The sequence below is a fragment of the Nannizzia gypsea genome, genomic scaffold (genome assembly GCF_000150975.2).
Source record: "Nannizzia gypsea CBS 118893 supercont1.4 genomic scaffold, whole genome shotgun sequence".
Lineage (NCBI taxonomy): Eukaryota > Fungi > Ascomycota > Eurotiomycetes > Onygenales > Arthrodermataceae > Nannizzia > Nannizzia gypsea.
In genome coordinates, this window is record NW_003345198.1 from 2858616 (window position 1) to 2876595 (window position 17980).

The following is a 17980-nucleotide window of genomic DNA, read 5'->3' on the forward strand; positions in this document are numbered from 1 at the left end:
ATTCAATTCCATCTTCGAGCGCCGGCCCGAAATTGACAGCTGGGATACTACGGGCTATAAAGTGGTTAAAGAATCTTGCAGAGGTGAAATTGAATTTCGCAATGTCAGCTTCAGCTACGCATCCAGGAAGGATTGTGTAGTCCTTCGCGACTTTAGCATGAAGATTGAGCCCGGGTCCTTCATCGCACTAGTTGGACCTAGCGGTTGTGGCAAAAGTACACTACTCGCACTATTAGAACGATTTTTTGACCCAACCTCTGGTCAGATACTTCTTGACTGCCAGGATATTTCGAATCTAGACGTAACTAGCTATCGAAGTTCGATATCCCTTGTTGGACAAGAGCCAACGCTATATTCCGGAACAATCCGAGAAAATATCGTTCTGGGCTCTGCAGATACCGCCTCTGAAGAGCAAATTATAAAGGCCTGCAAAGACGCCAATATCTATGAGACAATTATGTCACTCCCGTAAGTCATCCATTTAAACTGATGTAAACTTGAGAACCCTACTAAAAATTCCAACATACAGAGACGGGTATGACACGGAGTTAGGGTCTAGAGGAGTAATGCTCAGCGGCGGACAAAGACAACGCATAGCAATCGCGCGCGCCCTCCTCCGCAATCCCAGGATTCTCCTGTTGGATGAGGCGACTGCAGCGCTAGATTCAGGGTCTGAAGCATTGGTGCAAGCGGCGTTAAATACAGCGACAAGGAACAGAACCACGATTGCAGTAGCGCATAGGCTCAGTACAATCCAGGGTGCAGATGTCATTTATGTTTTGGATGGAGGTAGATTGGTCGAGTCTGGCAACCATACGGAGTTGATGAAGAAAGGGGGCCTATATAAGGACCTGGTCGAGATGCAAAATTTAGCGGTGGTTTGAGGTGAACCACCGAGGTAACTAGCTATTTACCCCGTTAGACCGTTGACACTGGGCTGGCGACTTAACTATACCTACTTACGTACCTAACCTTTCATGGTTTCACCGGCTGCTCCGCCTATTGATCAGTGCATCTGGAGAGCGGCCCATAACTAATTTCCTAGCTAAACTTACCCATGTTAACTATAGTTACGGCATTGACTAGATAGTTTTTAGTTATGTAACTAGCTATATTTGATAACTTGTTACTATCTTAGAGCTTAGATGAGTATGAACTCGGCATTGGGATAAGTCTAATTTATTAGTTGACTCACTAGATTCCATTAGTCTAGGGCACTTTCGAGGTAATTAGCACGGAGTACAGATGCTAACAACACGGATACATTGTTTGTTTAAGGCCGGAAAGTGCTTCATAAAGATTTGGGGCAACGGTGGACACCGGCAGGTTTGAGAACAAATGTTTCGCAAGATAAAGAACTATAACTTTGTAGCGAGGGAGGTATAATTCTGGTAAGGATGCTCAAACTGCTATGCAGAGAGTTGCTCCTCTTCAGATAAGTCGGGTGCATATTGTTGAAAGTTCTGAATTCTCTGATTCTCTGTGGAGCTGTCCATGTTTGCCTCGTGGACTGTAAAAGGTTCCACAAATCCCCCTTGCACAAAGTGTGGCGTTGTCCTGGTCATTGATTCTGCAGTTGATAAAGTCGCCTGTCCATAAATATTTCGTTTAAACCGGGAAGCAGCCTCTGGATTTGAGTTGTTCGCATCCGTCCACCACGCGGAGCTACCCTGTTTAGCCCAGGCAAAAGGGGGATGCATGGCTTGCGCCTGGCTAGAATTGTTTTTGCAGGCTTGCATGGGCAGGGATGTAGTATCTTGGCTAGGGTTTGGTATCGCATGAAAAAAGTTCACATCCATATCAACTCGCAGGCCTGAGGTAGCGATGTTGGGATCGGATTCGCCTGACCAGTCAACAGCAACTTGCTCGAAATTGCTCGGTTGAAGTAGCACCCTATCTGCTTGGTATTTCGGCGCATCGACGTTAAAGGGAAGTTGTGGATTTGCTGTTTTCCGTTTATATCCTATGCGTTGCTGTTGTTGCTGCAGCATTATGATATATCTAGGAGTCTCTAGTACCTGACCATACTCAGAAGCCCAGAGCTCTCGGACTCGCCATGCAGCAACTGTCATCCTGTTTATTACCACGTAAAGCGGTACATCCTGGTTTCGGCATTGATAGAGGGATTTCCTGAACTCATATGACATGTGAATTTGTTCCCAAGCTTTGTCAGGTAGCTCGCCTTGGGGCCGTGTCTTAAGGTCTTGAAGAATGTGCACAAGGCAAGTCCACGGGAAATCCTGGTGTATGTGCCACATGAATCTCTGGGTGCACAACTGTCCAAGGGCATTGTTTTCGTATTCGAGGGCCCTCAGTGCCATCAAGAACTTTAGGTCCCTATCCTCTACTGCTGGGTTGTTCAGATGACTTTTGTATTGAGAAGGATGAAGCATGGTGAAGCGTAGCTTACACAGGGTAAGTCGAGCCATAGTAGCTGTCAGGGAATGGACCGGGTTGAGCGTATCACAATAGCGGAGGAGATCCAACTCAATCTCTTTCTCCACGTCTTTGATGAAAATTTCCTTCTCAGAACAGCAGCTTTGAGTAGCTCCAGACCCAGTTAGCATTCCTCCTGGAAGTGCCCATGACATCCTGCTGTGATTGACGTTGTGCATGAGGTTTATAATTTTGTACTGTAGATTACAAAATATCATATCCGTGGCACCTAAACGCTCTTTGGGCGGTTCTCCCATAGTCGGAGACAAGTCAGTTTCGTTGACATTGCTCGGAAGCGAGATCTCGAAGCTGGGCTCAGGTATAGGCAAACCCGCAACGTGGGCTGATATCGTATCGTAGATGACAATTTGGTACCACAGCCTGCGTCGCATCTCCAAGTCAAATGGACTGAGACCCGTCGCAGATATCTCCTGGTGCAGCCCCAGCCGTTGTGCGCTCCGTTTGGCTATACCCATGAGATTACATAACTTGTGGGGATCGGTGTCTGGACTCAATGCTAGCTAGGCAGTTAGTTAAAGGGTAAAGTTAACAACAAATTCACGAACGCCGGCCATGCTGGTCAGATTGTGCTCACCACGTAAATCATATAAGATTGTAACACGACCAGATTAAAGGATGTGAGGAAATTTGCATTTATAAGGGCCATTTCACAGCCTAGTAGGTATCCTGACAGGAGCTTTGATTTCTCCTCCCCGAATTTTCGAAGGCACTCGGCATCTGTGAGAGACATGAGTGCACACGCCATGACCGCGAACAACAAGGCCTCCGTGTCTTTTGACACCTTGGTATGACCCTTAACGGCTTCTGCCAAAACAATGCTGACGGTCGGGGCGTGGAGGATCATTGTGACGGGCTGAATGTTGTGAAGATATGTGCACCACAATGAGGAGAAATGTAACCACTCTGGATAGAGATCTTTTATTCTGGCAGTCCTAGGCAGTCTGCCCAAAGCCAGTGCGTTGGCGCTAGCAGTATACTCAGTATCTTCATCTTCGTCGCCAGACAATTCGCGTAGAATGGTACCGGTGTCCAGCTATGTCAGGATGAGCGTTTTGCATGCCTTTAACAGGAATAAGGGGAAAATATCTCACATTTTCTTTCATCATGACCCATAAGTTGCCCTCGATATAGTGGCTTCGTTTCCCATTAACAACTAAGATATTGCCAACCTCCTTGTTGGGAGCGTGTGATTTTGGGACACATGTGTCCGCCACGCCTACGTCGCTCCCCGGAGAGTCGGCCACGTCTCGTGGACGAGAGGAATTTGCAACCCCCGTGGATTCCATATAGTTGCCTAGGCCTTTGAAGATCTCCTCATAGTGCTTAAGTTTCTCTCTTAATTTTTCATTCGAGGCCGACGTCGACAGAGTCGCTGGGGGTGGCCTTTTCCTTCTGCGCTTCTCCGTCTTTGGTGGCGGAAATTCACAGGGCATATCATTCTTGGTGCACCTTGAGCAGGGGTATACTCGGTCACATCGCACCTTACGGTGAGCGCATCGCAGGCAAGATTGAAGTTGAAAACCACTGGTAAAAGGAGGAGATGGACCAGTATGCTTTGCAGTCATATCAGCATGTTCCGAATACACTGAAGGCGATGGGGAGATGAGATGTGCGGCCCCGTAGCCAGTCGCCATTGCAATGGTGCTACTCTCGCAGATCTTGTACGTGCACATAACTACATACATGTATATAACTATATATACATATCGAGGGCGTTGGTTGCTGCTCTCACTAGCCATCGGCTCGGAGATGAGAATGAATCCACATCCTCCAAATGGGCTGGGGATACAGACAGACAGGGGTTTTGTAGCAGGATTTGAACAGTTCTAGCTCCAACGCGATAACTAGTTCACTAGTTAACGTAATGGTTATTATTGCCCTGCAGGCGTAAGCGAGTTACATGGTGAGCAAGTTAACCTGAGCTGCATCGTCCATAACTTACTACATTTCAATGTCCAAATCTGGCCTTCAGCCAAAAAAGACAAACCTGGGCTTACTAGTTAATGGCCGCAGAGAGACTGGTTATATCTAGTGGATAGTCAACTTGTTAACAAGTTAGTTAACTACTTCGCTCACGGCCGAGGTTTACTAGATACTCCGTACATAGCGGAAGATGGAACCGGCATGCAAGGCTGACTAGCACCGGCTGCGAGTTAATTATTGGGCATTGAGGGCATAGCTATCACACCTATGTACGACGGACTCTACCAAGACATCACGCATTCCGTCAGCTGCGCCCGGCCTAGAACTGAAAAGCTCCAGAGAGGCCTATAGACAAAAAGACCTAATGCGCCAAGGGTACGGAGTAGTCAAGTAATGTGTGCGAGTCCAGCTCAAGTGGAATAGTTTAGCAGTTATCCCAACAGAAGCTAACTACCGTGGCCACAAAACAGCGGGTCGGCTTCCATGTCACCTATATAACTAGTGGTGATGCACAGCTTTTTCAATACACCAGGCGGTTATGGAGCTGCCATGCAGCGCAGCCTTCTCTAGCTGGCCGAGGACCGGAGTTTGTAGGAAGCGAGCATGTCGGAATAGGGCGGAATGCCACATTCTGCGTCTCACCCATTGTTGCCCCTGCCCTTAGTCCCCCCGGCCATCCAACGGCCTGTTCTTCACAGTGGTCGCAAGGCTGGTAAAATAGGACCCTCTGCGCTCTTCCCCGTGCCTCGTGGCTATCTTCAGCAAAAGGTAGTAAATGATTGGTTACAGCGCTTGAAGGCGATATACCGTGTAAAAAGCCTGTATTCGTAGAGCTTACTGAGCGTATGTACATGGATGAAAAGTCTGCAGGAATATTAGGGTGGAAGCTGACTAGTTAGTTAACTAACTAGTCAACACCTGGTTAAAAGTTGGTTGCTACAAACACCGTTGGACGGATCCACATCAAAGTATCAGCAGCTAGTCAAAGCACCAAATTAACCACTCTACTACGTATATCTTGCCTATCTAGTTATACATATCCTTTGGTTGGCTGTGGTCACTGTGCGGGGGCTTTGCTCAGACCCACATAAGTAGTGATATTTTGCTACCTTCAGCATCGACCACTCCTCGGGAGGTTTCGACAGATTATTATGCAGGATGCATCGCGGGCCTCGGACTCTCCGTGTTGTTCTGCGTAGCAGTGACACGTCCGAAGAGACTCTGTCAACCAGAGGAAGATGGCCCCTTAGCCATGCTCTATCAACGGCCGTTGCTATAACCAGGCGATGGCAGACCCCCATGGTAGTGAAGAGCTCAATCAGAGCATCACCATCTCCTAAATCATAGGTCTTCCTTCAGCACGAGTCAGATTCTGCCGTTTGCTATCTTATCTATACGTTTGCGATGGAGTCGCTTCTACGACGATTGAATGATTCGTGCTCTTTTTTACGCTCGACATCTCCTGCAACCCTGCGGTCACTTTCGACGAGCTCCTGCGGCTCTTACATGCACCAAGGCTCTAATTTCCGCATGTCAAACCTACTGGTTGCTGCCAACCGCTGTCCTGTCACGGGCAAGGCAATGTCTGCCCAAAGAGCCAGGACCAATATCAACGGCCTCTTGACTAGCATCTTTAGCCGCTCCCCAGCCTATCCTTTACGTCTATCTCGCGCCTGCTTGCACACTGCCGTACCTAAAAGTGCCCATAGCATTCCCCTGAAACAAGGGCCTCTAGGTAAGAATGCACATACATATATACAGTCCTACCGCCTTTTCTATCATTCATTTGCAGCTTTTACTAACCCAAGACTAGTACCGCCTTCATCCCTTGCTATATCTCACAGAAGCCGTGCGCATTTTGATTATGAGGGCTTCTACCAAAAGGAACTGGACAAGAAGCACAAAGATAAATCCTACCGTTATTTCACCAACATCAACAGGCTTGCACAGGACTTCCCCCGTGCCCATGTGACCACTCCAGATAAAAAAGTGACAGTATGGTGTTCTAATGATTACCTCGGAATGAGCAGTAACCCCCATGTTCTGAAGCGAATGCATGAGACCCTAGATATGTACGGTGCGGGTGCTGGGGGAACTAGAAATATTTCTGGCCATAATCAACATGCTATCAAGCTAGAGAAGACTATTGCTCGCCTCCATTCAAAAGAGGCTGCTCTTGTCTTTTCTTCATGCTATGTTGCTAATGATGCAACCTTGGCTACCCTTGGTAGCAAACTTCCTAACTGCGTTATCTTATCTGATAAGAGTAACCACGCCTCTATTATTCAAGGTATTCGACACTCAGGCGCTAGAAAGATTATATTTCGACACAATGATGTGGCTGATCTAGAGACGAAATTAATGTCTTTACCCCCTGAAATCCCCAAAATCATTGTCTTTGAGAGTGTTTACAGCATGTGTGGCTCTGTTGGCCCAATAAGAGAGATTTGCGACCTTGCTGATAAGTATGGTGCTATTACCTTTCTCGATGAAGTTCATGCTGTGAGCATGTACGGACCAAATGGGGCTGGTGTTGCTGAGCATCTTGATTTTGAAGCTCATTCTAATGGCCAACCCAAAGGTACCGTCCAAGATCGAGTTGACATTATCACCGGCACACTTGGAAAGGCTTATGGAGGTGTTGGTGGTTATATCGCTGGCTCCTCTAAGATGATCGACACCATTCGCTCCCATGCTCCTGGCTTTATCTTTACTACTGCCCTTCCTCCTGCGTCTATGGCTGGTGCTCAAGCCGCTATTGAATATCAGATGGCCAATGGAGGCGACCGTCGCCTTCAACACCTATATACCCGTGCCACGAAAGACGCACTCATTGCACAAAACCTTCCCGTTATACCTAATCCATCCCACATTATCCCTGTCTTGGTTGGAAATGCTGAATTAGCCAAGCGTGCATCTGATATGCTCATGAAGGACTGGGAAATTTATATCCAAGCCATCAACTACCCTACTGTCCCCGTGGGCGAAGAAAGGCTCCGTATTACCCCCACTCCTGGCCACATACAGGAATTCCGCGATCACCTTGTCACCGCTCTTAATTCCGTTTGGGATAATCTGGGACTTAAACGCAGCACTGAATGGGCGGGCTTCCTCGGCGTGGGCCAGGATCATAGCCTGGAGAATCAACCTCTGTGGACAGATGCTCAGCTTGGAATCGAGAATCTGAATGCTGATTTGGATCCTAATCCTGTTACTCAAAAGATTCTTGATGATGTTCCGGAAGCTGGGTCCAAGCGTGCCTCCCAAACTATGTGTGCTTAATCAGGGTACTTAGAACCGCATACGATGTTGTTAATTTTTACGTATCTAGCTATATAGTACTTTGCTCTGAATGAAACTCGTCGTCTCCTAGATTAGAATTCAATCTCTGAGTAATATGAGTAGGTTGTTATTTAACTAGAGACCTGATGAACACTAGATTAGTACATGATTATGACTACCCCTGTCAATTCCCTTTTACCCGCGCTGCAGATAACTTAGATCTAAATAGCCAAAGTCTTATCTATGGATTATAAACCTATTCAAATTCAATATATGACATCGAGTACCTATTCGGAAAATTTTAAGTGTTTTAGACAGGCTACGTGCTATACTGGTTTATCATCCATGGGATTCTTTGTCCCAAATCCTCCAGTATTATAATAAACCATCCCAAACTAAATATTTTCCTTGAGCACAAGATTTAAGGGTCTCTAAAGGTCTTTTATTTGGGTTTACTCAGCTTAACTAGTTGCTAAATTTTACATCTCTTGGGAGAGAATTATTATATTCTCCCACACCTTTATCCCCTTCCATTCCAGTACATCTCTGTGATTAAAATAGCCCCTGATTCCGTCCTGATTTAACTCATTATTAGGTTAATAAAGTTACTGTGGTTGGTCTCTTGATAAAACGATTACCGAGCCGCAGACCTGTAACCAGGAGTTTAATCCAAAATGGGCACGAGAGATGCGCGCGCTTCATCTGGGATCAGCGGTATTGATACTGGTAAATCAAGAGTAGTTACTAGAGAGTTAAGTACTTTGCAGTATAAACTCGCAATCTGGTTGATGACACCAGCTTGATACACTCTTGTGCTGTATCGAAAGTGCAGTTGCAACGCCTTCTTTCTGTTATTGGTCTGGGATTCTGATACCAAATCCGAAGGCCCAGGCAGGCACAGAAGCCACAGGTCTGTCTTATCATGTTGTTGCTCCTCGTAGATAGGATAAACTTCAAGGCCATTCTCATCATCACCAGTCATCCAAGTTTCTTTTTCAGAATTCACCATTGTGCCTTTGATAAAGTTGACAATGCTTGAGAACCTCTCATTCTTCCCCCAATTCGTGCATTTCGTAATGATGTGTCTGAAGCCCAAAGATTCGTGGGGGATGGCTGAGATTAGATCTGCTTGAATTGCCTTCAAGAGCTCTAGGTTGCTTAGACTCTTTGATATCTTGACCCGTACTGGCATAAAGTTCACGCAGGGGCCGACGACTGTCTCAATACTGGGTATATTTACCTGTCGCCCACCCACAAAGTCTCCAAAGACCACATCTGTTGACTGGGCTAGTGCCGAGATTGTCAAAGCCCAGGCTGCCTTGATGATGGCTGCGGTATTGATATCAAAATGTTGCAGGTTTGGCTCATCCACTTGACACTTGAGCTCTCCATCTAAGGTATTTTTGAAAGGGGATTCAGGGTTATGTCGCTCTACCAAATTTGGCATTTTGCTTCCTTCTAGATAAGCTTGCCAGTATACTTCTGCATCGTGGATGGTTTTTGGATCCTGGATTATCCTAGCATATTCGTAGAATGACAATGCCTGGGGTATCTGCTGTGAGAGGTAGAGTAGTTTAAGGGTTTGACCAAACATTGGAGCGCAAAAACCGTCATATTGAGCGTGCGAGAGTTTCATTATGAGCCTATGCCGAGTCAAGGACGCTTTGATGAGGTCAAAGCGTACAATTGGGCTGCCCAGGGGCGAAACCCGGTCTCTGGCGTAGATTCTGTTGCATGCACCCTCTAAATCTTCAATTGTGGTCTGATGAACTTCAAACTTAGGGTCAAATCCGGATTGGATTTCCGCGTAGACCCTGCCGTCAATGAGTTTAAACACTGTCTTCAGAATTGAGTGTGTCTCAACAAGTGCCTTGCAACTAATCTTCAGTCTTTCCAAGTCAAGTTTGCCGAGGAAGTCATATGCAAAGTGGTCGATCCATCCTCCATTGAGCGCGCCTACAAACGCAGCCCATTCTTGAAAGTCCGTCGCTTTCAAAGTGATTTCGGTATTCGGAGGGTGCGAATAGAGCTCATGGCTTTCCTTAGTCACCGTATCAGCAACTTTTAAGTCGATATGCAACGTTCTTGCGATTGCAGCCATGTCTTTCAAAACTGGATATCCCAGGATGCTCTGCGTGGTCAACTCAAGGCCCCTCGAGCGCATTGCTGAGACAAGCCTAATAGCTGCGAGTGAGTCGCCACCTAAAGCAATAAAACTGTCCCCTCTTCTTATGCTTTTAATGTCTTGACATAAGACTCTTGACCACAGTTCCGCTACGGTCTGCTCTTTATCATTTGCAGGTGGCTCTGGAGCTACTTTGCTAGCACCAAAGGAAGAGGCGATCAGGCACTTATAGCCTAGCTTGCTTGCGTCATCCCGGAGCTTTCTGCGATCCGTCTTGTTTGATGAATTTTGTGGTAGCCGCTCAAGAATGACGAATGCTCTGGGAACCATGTGCAAAGGTAAATATTTCTCGAGCCCTGTTTGAACCTTTGAAATCGATTGACGAGTATCAGGGTATTGGCCTGGGTCTCTATCACTCACATTCCCTAATGCTAGACAACAAAAAGCTGTCAAAAGGGGTAAATCCGGCGCATCGAACGGCTTCACTAGCTCAACAACGACATCCGATTGAGGCGGCAAAAGAATACGGAGGTTGGACTCAATGTCCTGTAAGTCAACACGCTGTCCATGGATCTGAAATCGGACGTTAGAGAGGTAAGGAAGATAGTTAGTACTAGTTATTATATTGTCCATACCTTAACTTGAGTATCTGCCCGTCCGTAAATCGATATACTACCGTCTGTCTCATATCTACCCATGTCGCCCATCCGTAGGTACCTGCAACCCCTAGCGGTCTCCCGATTTTGAGCCCATGTAGGAGGATTGATAAAAGTTTTGGCAGTTTTCTCTGGGTCGTTCAAATATCCAGCGGCTAGCTCATGACTTTCAAAAACGATTTCGCCCACTGCGCCTATAGGCACAAGTTTATTCACATCTTGAGGGTCAACGAGCCACGAAAGGCCGCCAACAGCGCGCAACCCTTTACCTTGATAGTTGCGATTATTCTCATCTTTGATCATGAATCCACCTTCGCTAGCTGGATGGAACAAGGTCAGTACCAATCGTTTATCGCAAGCTCGCGTTAGCACTCACCACCATAGAGTTGTATAAAGTGGACATGACTAGCCCAAATATTTTCAAGGTCGCGATCCACAGGCTCACCACCAACCACTAGATACTTCAAGCTTGGGACATTCTCGGGGTTAATAGTTCGAATTAGGGACGGAGTCATATAAGATCGAGTTGATCTCGACTGATTGATAAATCCCTCAAGATTAGATGTTCGCTCAGTATCGGACGGAACGCATAAAGTTGAGCCATGGAGCAAAGTACGAAAATTTTCCCTGTTGATGGTTAGTTAGCAGATGAAGGGTAACTAACTTAGCTAACTATTTTCAAAGTAAAGTGAGTTGGTCTTACCCGACACTTGCGATGTAGGCATAAGAAGCAAACTGTAGAACTCTTGCTTCTTTGTATTCACTATTCCATCCATAGGAGAGGTGTTCCGACGTCAAGCGATTGTGAGTATGCATGACACCTTTGGGCTTACCACTACTACCGCTAGTAAATGCTACAAAGGCTAGGTCATTGGGGCTTACACCAGCCATGCGCCATGCATCGTGTCGACTAACGGAGAGGCCTTCGGCTCCGAGGAGCTGGGGAAGCTGTTCTAGATCCGAGATCACCTCAACGCCAGGTATTTTAAACCTCGATGCATTAGCTTCATCGCTAATAACAATCCTAGCTCCCACCTCTTTAATGATTGCAAACAAGCGATCATCTGGATGTGTGGGATCCATGGATGTCAGGGCACCGCCTGCTTTCCAAACACCGTTCATCGCACATGTGCCCCATCTGCTCTTATTCATGCATATTGGGACGACCATGTTCCGGAGGAGGCCAAGTTTCATTAAGCGAATTGCAAGCACGGTACTAAGGTCATCCAGCTCTCTGTAGGTAAAACAGCCGTCGGAGGTATACACTGCTTCCTTCTCCGCGTTGTCATTGAAAACTTTCTCGAAATGTTCGTTCAAGGTCTGGTTGGCAATGGGTGGTACCCTGGCATTCCAGGAATGGATAAGCTGCTCATCACGAGTACCGATAAGATTGAGACTCTTCAAAAGACAATTCATATTGTTGGCAATGGCTTTCAGAATGCTTTCGAATGTAGAGAGAACGTTTTGTGCGCACCACTCATCCAGTAAGGATGTGCTGAAGTGCAGATTAACCTTGGTTTTATCGCCAGAGGCGGCTGCTAGAATATCACTTTCAACTTGGAGCACCATTTCGCTATCGAAAACATTCTCTAACCGCAGGCCATGCATAGCAGCGCGCGTGAGACACAGAGTCGCGTTGAAGTGTTTGAAACCATGCTGAGTCTCAAGCTCTCGAAGTTGCATTTCGATCATCTTTCCGTTCTGTCCAGTTAGAGGAGTGCAGGCCAGGTTCTTGAAGTTGTCAGATGCCGTAATCCTCTCATTGAAGTCCATCCTGAGAATATGAGCAGCGACCGACGGCCTCGGGACACCTTCTGTGCTCAATTCCGAGCAAGCCAAAAAACCGCATGATATACTATTAGCTCGAGTGTAAGCTTTAAGCAGCAATGCAAACGCAAATGCGCACAGGTAGTTGCCACCTAATTTTTGATCGGCTGACTGCTCTAGCAAGGCTTTGGGCACAGACATCCACGACGAATATGTTTTGATGGCGGGTATTGAGATCCGTTCAGAGACAAGGCATGGAAAATGGCAAGGCTCAGCGCTTGCAAGGGCACTAACAAACTCTTGTGAAGACATTGTAACAGTAGTTGAGAACGGATGCTGTGGGTAAGACTCAGGCTCCTAATAGTGGGATATTCAATGATTTCTAGGTCAATAGGTGTGAGAGATTCATTTTAATAGATGTATTCGTGATGGAGCTTTTAAAGGACATTTTTGTTTTTTGAAGAAAATATCAGATGTCTAGTTACTTTTACATCTTTTTAGCATTAAGTTGGAACTATTAATTAAGGAGTTACTACTGAGCTGTGCACCGGTAGTAGGTTGCTGAGCCAGGGTGTAAGGCTCTCGAGCGACCTCATTTAGTTCGTGGTGTTATGCTATCCTACTTACGGAGTACTTGGATGTATTTGTTGCCGGCTATCTTTAAATAAACTAAGTTACGGAGGAGTTAGTTAAACTAACTAGCTATGAATAAGGTTGAGGCGGGAACTGTAACTAACTAACTAACTAGTTGACTGGCTGGTGGATCTACGGGGAGCTCGGAGGTTCCGACAGACTTCGGAAAGGCCGTTGAACCGGGCTGGAAAGGAGATCGTAAACTCCGACGAACCAAATTCTTAAGCGGCTCACATAGAGTCAGTTAGTTAGTTATATAAGTAGTTACAGTAAAACCACTTTTATTTGTACTCGGTAGTTACTTAAACCCCTTTTGAAAGGTACTAAATATTTGATACTCAAGCGGGATATCCCTGTGTTCTGGCACATCAAATCAACGGGAAGATGGCGGGTACAATTATTGTGAGGAATGAAGATAGTCATGAGAGTAGGCGAATATCTCCTGCCATCGCTTGTGGGTTTTCAATGCTATGTACCTGCAAAATTCACTCACAAATCTCCCACTCTACAGCTCGATTCCACTGCAGATGGCACTTCAACGACACCGTCACAGACGCGTCGGGCATTATTTCCTGGCAGTCAATGGACATTTTTCTTAAGAAGGTCACTGGGTTCCCTCCGTTTTCATGGGCTACGGGTGTAAAAGAAACGTCTCTATGGATCGAGGTCTCGGCAAACGAGCAGTGTCAAATTACTCCGCAAAATTTTGGGTCTCCTGCAGCATTTCGCTTTATGATAGACTGTCTCTCAACTTCAGAAACAAATGAAAGGGTGGCAAGATTAGTGATACCACGCACTCGTGGATACATTACGCGATCCGATATCATTCCGTTACGTTTACTAGACTGCCCACTGATTGATAGCGCTGTCGGATTTGCAAAGCCACTGCAAGTTTTCGACGGAGAGCCGATCCATATTGAGACGCTACAGCAAGTGCCAGATGCGTTCGCAGCATCGGCCGGAGGCATGCTGTTGAAAGATACCCACCCAAGTACGAATAACACACTTGGCTTGCAAACACATCTTGATACGGAATTGCGTAATAGGTTATCGTTTCCTTGGATATCGACAGAAGAACCAAAGCGTAGGACACTTGCCCTTGTTGAAGGAGGTCGTCGCAGCCCCGACCATGGAGGGAATGGCGAGACTGTATTCACGGCGGCAGAGGCACTGGGAATCGACATGGTTGTGCTTGATAATCCTGGACATTGGCTAGATGGACCACGCTGGGCGCACTGGCGTAAAGCATTTATTCCTGTCGAGTGCACGTTGCAATCCGATGCAGCGTTTACACGCCGAGTTGTTGACGCGCTCCGCTCGTACGATGGCCACCTTGATGGCCTTGTGACCTTCTGTGACCATTACAAGGAACCAGTTGCGGAAGCTGCCCTACAATTATCATTACCAACATGTTCTCCAGAAGTATATGCACTCGCCACGGATAAATACAGGTTAAGCCGCTTTGAAGGTCATGAGGCGTACCGAGCTTCAGATCTAGAAGAGGCTACCTATGTCGTCCAAGAGCATAACCTCGAGTTTCCATTAATTATGAAACCATGTACAGGGTATCTCTCGGAAGGTGTATCTCGAGTTGAGAGTCTCCAACAGCTCGAGGCTAGTATACGAGCTATCAATGTTGAACGCCATGGAGCAGCCTTTACTCTGGAGAAGTACTGTGACGGGCCTGAAGTGGATGCAAACTTTATACTCTGTGATGGGGAGGTACTCTTTTTTGAAATCTCTGATGAGTTTCCCAAAGACGCAGATATAAATGGCCAAGGAAAGACCGGCTTCATGGAGCGGGGGAATATACTCCCTTCGAAGCTCCCGGATGACGAACTTACTCTTATTCGAGATTCATTGCATCGAAGCTTGATTCAGGTCGGTCTTCAAGATGGAATATATCACGTTGAAGCGCGAGTTCAGCACTCAAGGATGGAATTTGCAGTACGGGATAATATACTAGACTTAACCGAACGGTCAACTCCTACCAAGGAAACACCCTCTTCCTGGTTGATTGAAATCAACCCACGACCACCCGGGATACAGGCTTCAGACGCATTAAAGCATACATATGGAATTGATTACTGGGGACTTGGGTTGCTCTTTGGGGTTGAAGACATGCAACGCGTCCGCGAACTCTCATTCCCATTTCTACAAGGTGCACAGTACTGGTGTGCGATGGTATTTATAGCAGCTGACAAAGGTGGGGTGTATAATTCAGGGAATGTATGCACAGAACTGCTTGGTAGGCGGCCTGACCTTGGAGGTTGCGTCTCGTGGAGTCATTGCTTCTTAAGTAAAGGCGACCGCGTTCCGGACCCTAGCACGGGAGTGAACTCGTGGGTAGCGCATTTCAACGTCTTTTCACGGACGTCCCGGGAACACGTATTGGAAATTGCGGAATGTATTAGAAAGGAGGTAAGATACTCCATTGTGTAGAAGGCAACATGTGAGGAGCAAAGATAGATCAAGCTAAACATAATGCACCATCGACTATCTTCTACCCCCTTGTTTTCTACAACTTCACTGATGTAGCGAAGCCGAAGCCTATTAGTTAAATATAGTTAGGGACATGTCGAATACAAGCGGCGCAGTGAGAGTACAATTGGACGAACAAATGTGGATATTCAATAACCCTCGAGGACCAATACAGATGAAATTTCTACTTGGTCATGGGGATACGTCAGCTTGCGTAGATGGTACGGTCAGGTAAGATTTTTCTAGGAGCTGGTTGATGTACCACCATGAGACAGAAGTGCCCTCTACTTTAACATATTACCAACTGAATTTACCTAGGATAGCCTCAAATCCGAAGTTACATACTCCAAGTTCATTTTTGCACCACAATATGGGTTATCAGACGGGGGTTCCACCCCGGAGACAATGGTACAAAAAATGCAGCCTTTGTCTAAAAAGAAGCCGGTTATCATTGGATTGTACGGAGTTTCTGGCGTTGGGAAAACAACTCTGTTGAATCAGTTGAAGCAGATACTCAAGGAAGAGCATTTTCTGCTCTATGAAGGCTCACAGGTGATCGATGATGTTACTCCTAGAGGCCTCGCCCAGTTCAAGGGCTGGGATAGAAAAAGGCAGATGACCTCGCGCAAAGACGCAATTGACTCGATCAGGAGGGCCTGCATCTAGAGTAAAAAGGCTGCTATCGTTACTGGCTATTTCAGTTTCTTCGACGGGCAAGATGGCGAAGCTGCGCTCCCCATAATCACCAGCGATGACCTTGACACGTACACGCACATTTTATACTTGGATGTCCCACCCGAGGTATTACTTGAGCGTCACACTCGTGACTACAACAGGGTTCGCTCTCTTATCAGTATAGAGAATCTACACATATGGCAGGAGATGGAGATATCACAACTTCGGCCGCTTTGGCTACAGCATGGTATTTTGTTCATGCGTATGACACCCGAACCGGAGTTGCAGAGAAGGGTATCGAACCTGTTATGTGATTTACGTATATATAACAAGGAAATTAACCTGGAATGCGCCAAAGCACGTATGGAAGCCATGATCACTAAGCCGCCATTGACAATGCTTGTCCTGGATGCGGATAAGACTTTATCTGAAAAAGATACCGGTGTCTTATTCTGGGAAAAGGTCGGCTCATCGAAGGCCAAGGATGCTTCGTTGAAGAATATTTTCAGCAGCAGATTAGGGTATTCATACACTGCTTTCCGCCAAGGCCACATTGCTTAATGAGGAGTCAGGAGACGACCGGGAGTTCGATATGATATGCAGCGAGGCGGCAGCGCAAGTATCTGTGTACCCTGAATTTTTTTGTCTGCTGCACCATGTCGCATAACAGGAGCATGTCGGAGCTGTAGTCGTTACATGCGGCATACAGCGCGTGTCGGAAAAAGTGTTGGAGAAAGAAGGGCTGTCCGGCACTGTTAAAGTCATCGGAGGAGGTAGGATTGTCAATGGCTTGGCCGTCACGGGCGCATGAAGGGGGACTTGGTGGGATATTTGCAGGACAAGTACCATATGGACGTCTGGGCGTTTGGTGACAGTCCGCTGGACATGGAAATGCTGAAGCGTGCTGACAAAGGCATCGTTGTGGTTGGAGCAGAGGCGACAAGAAGTAAGTCCATGGATTCTGCCTTAATTGAGGCTATCGAAAGCGACGGGGCTCGCCTGCAACAACTTGTTTTACCTCGCACCACACCGATATGGCTGGATTCCAAGAGGTTGCCTCCATTGGATATTACCGGTGCGGGTTTCGTGGACTTCGTTCCGTTTCCTTCACCGCCCTCAATCCAGCTAATTCATGCAACGGAAAAGAGCGCAGCTAGATTGCTCATGACCGGGATGCGAAATGCAAGTGTTGTTGGTCTAGATCTCTGCAGAGCTCATAAGTTCGTGGGAAAATACCTAGCAACTGAACTCTTGTCTGACATCATTGGTGTCGAAGAGTACTCCATCCCACATGTCCTAGGCTATGAGACAAGCGGTCATCAGCTGTACCATGAAGGCCAGACACTGATCATGGCAGTGATGCGTGCGGGAGAGCCCATGGCTTGTGGTGTTTGGGATACTTTTCCTAAGGCAGCTTTCCTTCATGTGAAGTTTCCGGAGGATGTCAAACCTCACCATGTAGAGGGGAAAGTCACGATTATCCTGGTTGACTCGGTGATAAATAGTGGCAAGACAGTAGCTGAATTTTTGGAGCGAATCCAGAAACTGCACTCGACCGCTGGCATTGTGGTGGTAGCTGGTGTTGTCCAGGCTGAGTGTATCTCCAGCCAAACCCTTACTCACAAGTTGCGTCACGGAGCAAAGGTGAGCGTTGTTGCTCTCCGGATATCGCAGAACAGGTACACAGGCAGAGGCACTACCGACACTGGGAATCGTCTCTTCAACACGACCTCCTTGCCTTGATCATTTTATGTGATGTTTCTGCATGGGGTATTAAGTAGATAATGAAGCTGGGATAGCTAGGCTAAATGCCACTGGTCAACTTAGTTCTTAACCAATACTTGAGAGTTCTTGTATCGCACTCTAGAATTGAAAATTAGATGCTCTCTCCTCTCTTTCTTCTGCTTGAAACTAGTCAATACTCCGTACTTCGGTGGTGGATGTAGGTGAAGTTGATATTCTATGTCGCGACGTTGGCCCA

The 17980-nt window shown here is 46.7% G+C and overlaps 6 protein-coding genes across 6 annotated transcripts; 4 read left to right on the plus strand and 2 right to left on the minus strand.

Annotated features, from left to right (window-relative positions):
* Positions 1-157: 157 nt before the first annotated feature.
* MGYG_05787 (multidrug resistance protein 2) lies at positions 158-884 on the plus strand (the record flags this gene model as incomplete). The annotated part of the gene is made up of 2 exons (XM_003173151.1): positions 158-468; positions 530-884. 2 exons carry the CDS (start codon positions 158-160, stop codon positions 882-884), a joined length of 666 nt encoding a protein of 221 aa, XP_003173199.1.
* A 525-nt stretch (positions 885-1409) lies between these two features.
* Positions 1410-4091, minus strand: MGYG_05788 (fungal specific transcription factor domain-containing protein; the record flags this gene model as incomplete). The annotated part of the gene is made up of 3 exons (XM_003173152.1): positions 1410-2957; positions 3032-3490; positions 3549-4091. The coding sequence occupies 3 exons, from the start codon at positions 4089-4091 to the stop codon at positions 1410-1412; spliced, it is 2550 nt and encodes an 849-aa protein (XP_003173200.1).
* Positions 4092-5784: 1693 nt separating this feature from the next.
* Positions 5785-7662, plus strand: MGYG_05789 (5-aminolevulinate synthase; the record flags this gene model as incomplete). Its single annotated transcript, XM_003173153.1, has 2 exons — positions 5785-6115; positions 6194-7662. The coding sequence occupies 2 exons, from the start codon at positions 5785-5787 to the stop codon at positions 7660-7662; spliced, it is 1800 nt and encodes a 599-aa protein (XP_003173201.1).
* A 664-nt stretch (positions 7663-8326) lies between these two features.
* Positions 8327-12522, minus strand: MGYG_05790 (nonribosomal peptide synthetase 6; the record flags this gene model as incomplete). The annotated part of the gene is made up of 4 exons (XM_003173154.1): positions 8327-10360; positions 10423-10763; positions 10820-11070; positions 11147-12522. The coding sequence occupies 4 exons, from the start codon at positions 12520-12522 to the stop codon at positions 8327-8329; spliced, it is 4002 nt and encodes a 1333-aa protein (XP_003173202.1).
* A 705-nt stretch (positions 12523-13227) lies between these two features.
* MGYG_05791 (hypothetical protein) lies at positions 13228-15312 on the plus strand (the record flags this gene model as incomplete). Its single annotated transcript, XM_003173155.1, has 2 exons — positions 13228-15264; positions 15286-15312. The coding sequence occupies 2 exons, from the start codon at positions 13228-13230 to the stop codon at positions 15310-15312; spliced, it is 2064 nt and encodes a 687-aa protein (XP_003173203.1).
* A 429-nt stretch (positions 15313-15741) lies between these two features.
* MGYG_09098 (hypothetical protein) lies at positions 15742-17742 on the plus strand (the record flags this gene model as incomplete). The annotated part of the gene is made up of 3 exons (XM_003173156.1): positions 15742-15876; positions 15991-16461; positions 16837-17742. 3 exons carry the CDS (start codon positions 15742-15744, stop codon positions 17740-17742), a joined length of 1512 nt encoding a protein of 503 aa, XP_003173204.1.
* Positions 17743-17980: the final 238 nt, after the last annotated feature.